Source organism: Protobothrops mucrosquamatus, unplaced genomic scaffold (assembly GCF_001527695.2).
Source record: "Protobothrops mucrosquamatus isolate PMUCROS unplaced genomic scaffold, P.Mucros_1.0 scaffold1694, whole genome shotgun sequence".
Classification (NCBI taxonomy): domain Eukaryota; kingdom Metazoa; phylum Chordata; class Lepidosauria; order Squamata; family Viperidae; genus Protobothrops; species Protobothrops mucrosquamatus.
The window spans coordinates 86,112-95,540 of NW_015387846.1; the positions used below are offsets into that span (position 1 = coordinate 86,112).

At 40.6% G+C, this 9,429-nt stretch overlaps 1 protein-coding gene across 1 annotated transcript in view; it reads left to right on the plus strand.

The window, feature by feature from the left end:
- FRYL (FRY like transcription coactivator) overlaps nucleotides 1-9,429 on the plus strand; it is a 110,820-nt gene that overhangs the window by 41,961 nt on the left and 59,430 nt on the right. Inside the window, exons 25-30 of the mRNA XM_015822839.1 lie at nucleotides 930-1,102; nucleotides 2,588-2,748; nucleotides 3,932-4,042; nucleotides 4,977-5,131; nucleotides 7,672-7,771; nucleotides 9,033-9,201. Coding sequence (XP_015678325.1) covers nucleotides 930-1,102; nucleotides 2,588-2,748; nucleotides 3,932-4,042; nucleotides 4,977-5,131; nucleotides 7,672-7,771; nucleotides 9,033-9,201 — 869 coding nt within the window. The remainder of the gene's footprint in view (nucleotides 1-929; nucleotides 1,103-2,587; nucleotides 2,749-3,931; nucleotides 4,043-4,976; nucleotides 5,132-7,671; nucleotides 7,772-9,032; nucleotides 9,202-9,429) is intronic.

Sequence of the window (9,429 nt, forward strand, 5' to 3'; positions counted from 1 at the left end):
AACCAAATATTTATCGCTGTGTCTTATTAAAATCATTAAAATTGTCCCTATTTAAAATTCACCCTAGGTCAGACCCGCTTGCTGAAAAAGCCATGTCTTGAGGGCGCGGCGGAAAGTTAGGAGATCCGGAATCGTCCGGATCTCGGGGGGTAGTTCGTTCCAGAGGGTGGGGGCACCCACAGAGAAGGCCCTCCCCCTGTTGGCATTTTGAATAATGGGCCCCTTTTCTCATGAGTAGTACTAGAAAGAGAGGGAGATAAATGAACACACAAAATATTTCTCCTATTTAGAAAATTCTTAACATGTTAGGGACAATAATTGTTAATTTATTGGTTAATAATTATTTTGTGTTTTATTTTGGTTGAGTTTAACAAAGGCAGAATGCAGCTCTGGATTTTGGACATTTCTTCCCCCACAGGCAAAAAGAATTATAATACAATTATCTTCCACCAAAACAAGAGATCCATATTTTGAAGCATATATTAAAGCATGCTTGGACATGTTTTCATAGTACTAAGGGCAGGATACAGTATCCAGTTTTAACTATAGGATAAGCATGTCCAAAATGTTCAAATTCAGACAAGTAGTTTCAACTGTACTAGAAGTGGCTCAGACTTGAAACAGGCCTGCTTGGAGATGTTGTTAGCCAGAAATACTTTTATCGTATAGTATTTTAGCAAATACTTCTACAAAGATCAAAACAGCTATTTTCAGGTGAAAATGGGCCATTGAAACTTGAATGAAACTGAAAAAAAATTGCACAGTTTTATTATGAACTTACTGCTACTCTACTGTATTCAGGATTCTACGATTTTCATATATTTGATAATTTTAACATTTTTCTTCTCAAATCTGCCTATAGTTTGTAGTAATTTGGTGGGGTTTTTTTTTACAAGTCTATATTCAAATGCTTGTGCTTTTCTTTATAGTGCAAGTGGCGGCCTCGATAATGAAACACATTCCCTAAACAATACTTTACTGGAATACGTGGATCTTACCAGACAACTGCTGGAAGCAGAAAATGAAAAGGACTCTGACACACTGAAAGATATCCGTTGCCATTTTAGTGCCTTAGTGGCAAATATTATTCAGAACGTTCCAGGTATTTGCAACATTTCTCCCTGCCCCCCAATTTTTTGGTTTATATTTTGAGTTCAACATATCTCATGTGGGAATGTGTTATTTCTTGTAACTTGAAAACTGCTGGTGAATTACGGGTCTGAATTAAAACCTCTTAATTTCAGTCATCTCTCTCTTCCCTAAGAAGGGGGTACCTTGCTTAGCAGTAGTAACTGTGAGAGGGATCTCGGAGTCCTAGTGGACAATCACTTAAATAGGAGCCAGCCATGTGCTGCAGCTTCCAAAAAAGCCAACACAGTGCTGAGCTGCATTAACAGAGGGATAGAATCAAGATCTCGTGAAGTGTTAATACCACTTTACAATGCCTTGGTAAGGCCACACTTGGAATACTGCATCCAGTTTTGGTCACCACGATGTAAAAAAGATGTTGAGACTCTAGAAAGAGTACAGAGAAGAGCAACAGAGATGATCAGGGGACTGGAGGCTAAAACATATAAGGAACGGTTGCTGGAATTGGGTATGTCTAGTTTAACAAAGAGAAGGACCAGGGGGGACATGATAGCAGTGTTCCAGTACCTCAGGGGCTGCCCCAAAGAAGAGGGAGTCAAGCTATTCTCCAAAGCACCTGAAGGCAGGACAAGAAGCAATGGATGGAAACTAATCAAGGAGAGAAGCAACCTAGAACTAAGGAGAAACTTCCTGACAGTTAGAACCATTAACCAGTGGAACAACCTGCCTCCAGAAGCGGTGAATGCTCCAACACTGGAAGTTTTTAAGAAGAGACTGGACAGCCATTTGTCCGAAATGGTATAGGGTTTCCTGTCTGAGCAGGGGCCTGGACTAGATGATCTCCAAAGTCCAGTCCAACTTGATGATGATGATGATGATGGAGGAGGAGGCAATGGCAAACCAATTCTGAAAAATTTCTTGCCAAGAAAACTGCAGGGACTTGTCCACACACACACATGTGCACATAACATGTGTGCACATATCCAAATCCAGTTTAACATTTTTATAGACTGAGCCGCTAATAAGTTGTCATTCCATGAGTTCTGTAATTTATATCAACAAATCTGTGTATCAGTGAGATATTCCACAAACAGGGTCTCCAGTCTGAAATTGACAAGATCCCATGCTTGGTGGAGGGATTCCCCCCCCCACCACCAGTTTTTTTTTTAGGGGATGGAGTCCTCTTCTCAGTTGTGCTAATAGATCTTGCATACTTGACCTGTTGATCTGGATGCTCAGTTTTAATGTCTTGCACCAACATTGCCCTTTCATCTACGAGGGTTACAAAGGTTGATCTGATTACAGATCAAGGTAATATTACACGGGAAGGGGGGGAGATACGACTTTTATTGCACTTGCATGGACTTTGCTGAAGAAAATCTCAACATTTGTCTTGTTCATTTTTAAACAATAAGTAGGAATATTGTCTCTTTTGGTATTTTAATTTCATTTCATTGTTACAAAATGTTTCCTCTGTTATTTTTCCACTGTTGTGCAGTGCATCAGAGAAGGAGCGTTTTTCCACAGCAGAGCCTCCGTCACAGTCTGTTTATGTTGTTTAGTCACTGGGCGGGACCTTTCAGCATCATGTTTACGCCTTTGGACAGATACAGTGATAGAAACATGCAGATAAATAGGCATCAGTACTGTGCATTAAAGGTAATAAGCTATCACATGCTTAGCCTTTCTTGTAGAATTTTGTTATATCCTTACCTGTGATTATACAAGTTGTCTGCAATGATCCTAACTATTCTGCAGTGGTTGCCAAATAATTGGACAGTAATTGCACAAAACTAGAATCCTTTACTGCTCCAGATAATTATGAACCTTAATAAATAGTATAAATGCATGCAACAAAAGGATGTTCAGTTTTCTTCGTTCTTGGGGAATGAAATAAGAAATACTTACAAATATATTTTTGTATAAATATGATATATAAATATAATGTACGAGGGCAATTCGGAAATAAGCCTCCGTTTGGTTATCAGTGACAGACACTCGCAGATACAGAATGTTTATTACACACATTAGAAAACTACAACATTACATTACTTTTTGACATAATCGCCATTCAAATTGAGGCACTTGTCATAACATCTTACAAGTTTCAAATGCCTTAGTAGTAGTCGCTCGGCGCTGAATTGGCTATACGTGTGTGTGTGTGTGATCAAAACCATCCCAACAGAAATGCTTCAAAAGTTCTTGAATGCGTTTAGCAGTGTGCAGGCGAGCATTATTGTGAACCAACACCACACCGGAAGTCAGCCTGCCCCGACGCTTGTTATGGATGGCTCGTCTGAGTTTTTGGGACATTTCACAGTAGACCTCTGAACTGATGGTTGAACCATGCTCCATGAACTTTATTAGCAGTACCCCTTTGGCATCTTCACATTTGGCGGGATTTTCTACAGCGCCAGTTCCGGTGTGGTGTTGGTTCACAATAATGCTCGCCCGCACACCGATAGACGCACCCAAGAACTGTTGAAGCAGTTCCGTTGGGATGGTTTTGATCCCCCCCCTTATAGCCCAGATTCGGCGCCGAGCAACTACTACTAAGGAATTTCAAATCTTGTAAGAAGTTATGACAAGTGCCTCAGTTTGAATGGCGATTATGTCAAAAAGTAATGTAACGTTGCAGTTTTCTAATGTGTATAATAAAAGTTCTGTATCTGCGAGTGTGTGTCATTGATAACAAACGGAGGTTTATTTCCGAATTGCCCTCGTATAACTATGTTTTTATAAATATGATATAAATATATATAATATATATTTAATAGACTTAAAAAAAAAATTAAATAGAAAATCAGTCGAGTTTATCTGATGTTTTCATCCATTTTTTAAGGCAATGTCTGCAGTGCTTTGTTGCGGTCCAGTTGCGGATAATGTAGGACTTTCACCGGATGGCTATCTATACAAATGGCTAGATAATATTTTGGATTCTCAGGATAAGAAGGTATTGTGTACAACATTGATAACTTAAAATCTCTGTTTGAAGTTAGATAATCAGGGGGTTAAATATAGAGAAACTGAGAGAAAGATAGCTCCCTATACACTAAAAAATAATTAAAATTAGGACATCTAATCCTAATAGAATGAGAGATCTGTCTCTTTGGTTTGGATTTTTTTTTAAAAAAATATAATTATTGAGTTCAGGAAAGACATAAATTATTTAGCCTATTTCAAGGGTAGATCAGCTTTTTTGACCTACAAGCTGCTCTTCTCCTCTGCCAGGAGGTAAGAAGTAAACATTGGTGACCTGATGTTCAGAGAGGATAAAACCCACATTTCGATATTTATTTATTAATTTTTTCAGCCAACCATCTTGCCACAAGGCGACTGGACGGCTTACAAGGTTAAAAGCAATAACTGTACAAATAATATAATTCAAATAATAATATTGCTGTATTATATTCCTTTTAGCCACCCTCTCTTCTCAAATTTGGAAGACTGAGGGAATTTGGAATTGTAATCTATTTTGCTTCTCAGTTTCCAGAACAGGAAAAAAATGGCTAACTTTGGAATATTTGGGTCTCTTAAAATGTTCAGTCTCCCTTCCCATTAAAAAAAAGTTCAAAATTTTGCTTCTGGCTTCTTGGGAAACTCTAGAGCAGGGGTCCTCAACCTTGGCAACTTTAAGACTTGTGGACTTGAGGAATTCTGGGAGTTGAAGTCCACAAGTCTTAAAGTTGCCACGGTTGAGGACTCCTGCACTAGAGGCTGCAAATGCATGTGGCCCATAGGTTCCTTCCCCTATTTAACAGTAGCTTAATTGAGGGAATTATATAGATTAAGCCTTTTCTCTTTATGTATACTTAAGATACTAGAAACAAAGAATATACATCCATAGCAACAGGATAGAACTTGAATTTTATCTTGTATTTCTTTAGGTGCATCAGCTTGGCTGTGAAGCAGTTATGTTGCTGTTGGAGCTCAACCCTGACCAGAGTAACCTCATGTATTGGGCTGTAGACCGTTGTTATACAGGCTCTAAGCGTGTAGCAGCCGGATGTTTTAAAGCCATAGCCAGCGTATTCCAAAACAGGTATTCTTCTTCTTCTCCTTCTTGTGCCATATCCGTTATTGGACGTTGGCGATCCTGTTTTTATCAGCAGCCGCACGAAAAAGTGCTGCTGAGTTTTGTCCAAACCAGTCCCTTAGATTTTGAAGCCACGATGTTCTTCTTCTGCCTGGACCTCATTTGCCTTCAATCTTTCCCTGGAGGATTAAATGGAGTATGCTGTATTTTTCTGGGTGTCGCATCACATGTCCAAAATATTTTAATTTTTGTTTTTAATTGTTTTGATGATTTCCCTTGGCTTTCCCAGGCGGTTTATCACCTCCTCATTTCTGATCTTGTCAACCCAGCTTATACGTAACAGCCGTCTGTAAATCCACATTTCAAATGCTTCTTGTCTCTTCAGGTGGCCTTCTGTCAGAGACCAACTCTCCACTCCATAGAGCAGGATAGGAAAAATATAGCATCTAACAAGCCTGATTTTCAGTCTTAGGCTTATGTCATGACTGCAGAAGACCTTTTTCATTTTGAAGAATGCTGTTCGGGCTTTTTCTATCCTTGTCTTTACTTCAGCGGTCATGTCCCAGCTTTCATGTAAATTAGAACCAAGATGCGTGATCCTTTCAACTTTTCCTAGTGGTATTCCTTCTGAATTTATTGGTGGTGAATTGTTTGCTGACGACCATGATCTTGGTTTTTGAGGTGTTAAGTTTCAAGCCGTATTTTTCAGATAAAAACAGGTATTAGAGAAAGAATTTAGAATGACTAACAGCTGGTCATTTTACTACTGCTCGGAGTTACGACTGCCTCAGAAAAGGTTCTCTTTTTTTAGCCCATAAAGCACTTTTGGCCATTGTAAAATGTCACAGCACACAATTCTCTCTCTTCCCCCCCCCATGATCACATGACTGCAGTTCAGGCACTTGGCAACCTGGCTTGCATTTACAACCAGTTGAAGCATCCCATGGGCACATTATTCAGGAGAACGGGTTTGCTTAATGACAATGCCATTTGCTTAACAACCACTGGATTCACTTAACAGCCTCAGGGATTAACGTAACAATCGCCACAAAAAAAAAATGTCAGAAAAATGGGTCTGGACATGTAGGTGCTTAATCAGATCTCCAGTCCTGATTGTGCTCATAAGTCAAGGACCAGCTATAATAGAATCAATTGAAATTGCAATTGTAAGTGGTGGGGGAACAATGGCTCTCTAAATTTTACAATCAATTTTAAAAAGCACAGCTAAAGGTGAGGAGAGTCGCAATTCAAAATGTGGGTAACTTCAGATTCTCCCCAGCAATCTATATGCATAATTGGGTTACTATCAGGATAAGCGTGACATAAACCAGCACCATCTGATCTGCTGTGGGAGAGGTGAGGATTAAATTAACTTACTCAGCTGTTTTGTGTGGATATTGTAAGAATACAAAAGAAGGGGTAATTCTATAGCTCTGTCTAATCAGTCCTCTGAGGAACAGTTCAAAATTCTGCTGTGAGTTGCACAATTCATTGGCGGAATCTTGACAGCCACAGAATAAACCTCCTTTGTGCTGAATTCTTGTTGTGTGCTATTGTATCCTCTGCCCACTGTCTAATCCAGGGATGACCCGTGGACTTTTAACTCTCAGAATTCCAGGGCCAGCCATGCTGGCTCAGGAATTCTGGGAGTTGAAGTCCACAACTCATAAAAGGGGCCATAGTTCCCCACTTCCGGTCTAATCAGTGGGGAAGAGTAGTCCTGTTAGTCTCCTGATACAAGGATTCATGAGATATCCTGGAAAAAACTGGGGGACTATTGTTCATTCCCTCATATTTTAGCTTGAACCTAATTAATGTGATTGTGTAGTGTCAAAAATCACTGGTAAGAAAATAATGCTTTGAGTATGACTATTATATCTGTGATGCAAAAATCCAGGTAACCCCTACATTGAAGCAAAGAGAATTTTCGGAATCTTTTTGCTACCATTGAATCATGAGCTAGAATTTGTAGCCCTAGATTGGTTTAGTAATTAACTAAATGAAATGCATCGTTTGAACAGAGCTAATCAGATTATTGGAAATAGAGGAATTTTCTAAGTAGCCTTATACGGCAGAGGTCACCAAACTTTCTCGGTTGGCAGACTGGAAGAAAAGGGAAGGGGAAGCATTTTACTTGCGCATGTGCCCGCGAGCACGCACGCGATGCAAACAGGGCGGGGCTAGCCCCCGCATGTACTCACTAGTCCTGCCCCATTCTTGCACGGCGCAGCGCCCCGTTTTTGTGCCCCTTGGTGTGGTGGCGGCCTGTTTTCACATCCCGCAGTGCAGCAGTGGCCCGTTTCCTCACCCCGAGGTGCGGCAGCATCCCGTTTTCGTGCCCTGAGGCCAGGGCGCTAGCGCGAGTGGGTGTGTGTGCGCGCACTGGCCAGTCCCGCAGCCCGGTGGCCAGCAAGCGACAGCCCACTACTTCCCACAGGTTGGGGAACCCTGTTATACGATATATAGGTTCATGTTGTACATTTTTAAAGTATTTAATTTATTCTGTTTTAAGCCACTTAGTTAATACTACTTTCTTTTCTTCATAGGGATTACCAGTGTGATACGGTTACTCTTCTCAATCTTATATTATTTAAAGCAGCTGATTCTTCCAGAGCTATCTATGAAGTCGCTATGCAGCTCTTGCAAGTTAGTATGAAATGTTTTTATCGGTACCTAAAATATTTTTGTCTGAAGCTTTTAAATTTGAATACCGTCTTAAAAGCTTTCAGATAAAAATCAATATTTAACATGTTGCTACTGTAGATCCCTGCAATTAATTTCAGGAAAGTTTCCACCGATTGGCCCAGTGGGAATAGCTTTTTTTTCTTTCTCCGTAGCCTTTAGGGTATTTTATTTGGGCTGTGTGTAAGGGGTAAAATATAATGGGCAGCCTTTCAGAAACTTAAACATTGAACACTCACAGAAATAAACATTTTCCTTTTGGTGGGAGAGGAGATAATCAAGAGACAAAACAGATGTATCTGCAAGAAAAAAACATGTTTTTTTAAAAAAATTCTTCTCCGGAGCTCATCCTAAATCAAAAGAAAAAAAAAAAGTCTCAATGATTCCCTCTCGTTCGCCGCCACGTCCCTTGCAACCTTCAGGGTGGTCAAATAGGGGAAGTGTCTTTCTTAGTGTTTCTCAATCCCAACTGGTTAGTTGGAGGATTCTAGAAGTTGAAGTCCATTCATTTTAATGTTGCTAAGGTTGAGAAACACTGCCCTATCCTAAACTTGGGCTGTGTTAGACCTAGAACATTGGTGGGGAACCTATGGCACGCGTACCAGAGGCAGCACTCGGAGCCCTCTCTGTTGGCACGCGCACCACCACCAGCAGCACCGCCGCCCGGAGCAGGAGCCCCGCCTAGCACAAAGGAGGCAAAGCAACCGACCAGCAAGTTCGAGTAGAGGTGGTAGAGCAGAGGTCACCAACCATTGTCAATTGGTGGAAGAAAAGGGAGGGAAAAGCATTTTACATGCGTGCATGTGCGCATGGGGCCGAGAGCACGCACACACTGCAAATGGGGTGGAGCTAGTGCCTGCGTGATACTAGCCCTGCCCCATTCTTGCGTGGTGCAGCGCCTTGTATTTGCACCCCGCGGCATAGCAGCGGCCGTTTTTGCGCCTTGCAGTATGGTGGCCCATTTTTGCGCCCCCTTTTTTTGCGTGCCAGAGGCGGCACTCAGAGGCGCCTCCCTGCCCCCCCCTGAGGGCACCACAATGCTGATGCGGCCCTGATGCTATAAAGGTTCACCATCACTGACCTAGAAACTGCATCACGTTTTTAGCAACAGTAAAAAAAAAAGTGAGAAAGAATCCATAATTAACATTCTTTCTCTGTGTGTGTGTGATTCCGTAATTTGATACTATTTAGTAATGAATATATTGAATACATTTATGTTTTCTAGATCCTAGAGCCCAAGATGTTTCGCTACGCTCATAAACTGGAGGTTCAGAGAACTGATGGAATATTGAGTCAGCCTTCACCCTTGCCACATTTGTATTCTGCGTCCTATTATCAGCTCTCAGAAGAATTAGCAAGAACATATCCAGAATTAACCCTTGCAATATTTTCAGGTATAGGTTTCCTTAAAAAGTATATTTCTTAATTTATTTATTTATTTATTTATTTATTTAATCCCATTTATACCCCGCCCTTCTCCCGAGGGACTCAGGGCGGCTTACAGGTAAATAAAAACAGTACAATACAATAGATATCTCTAAAAGCCAAATTAAAATATATATTAAATAACCTGTATTAAGTTTAATATTATAAAATCCCTTTAAAATCCCTATAAAATCCCC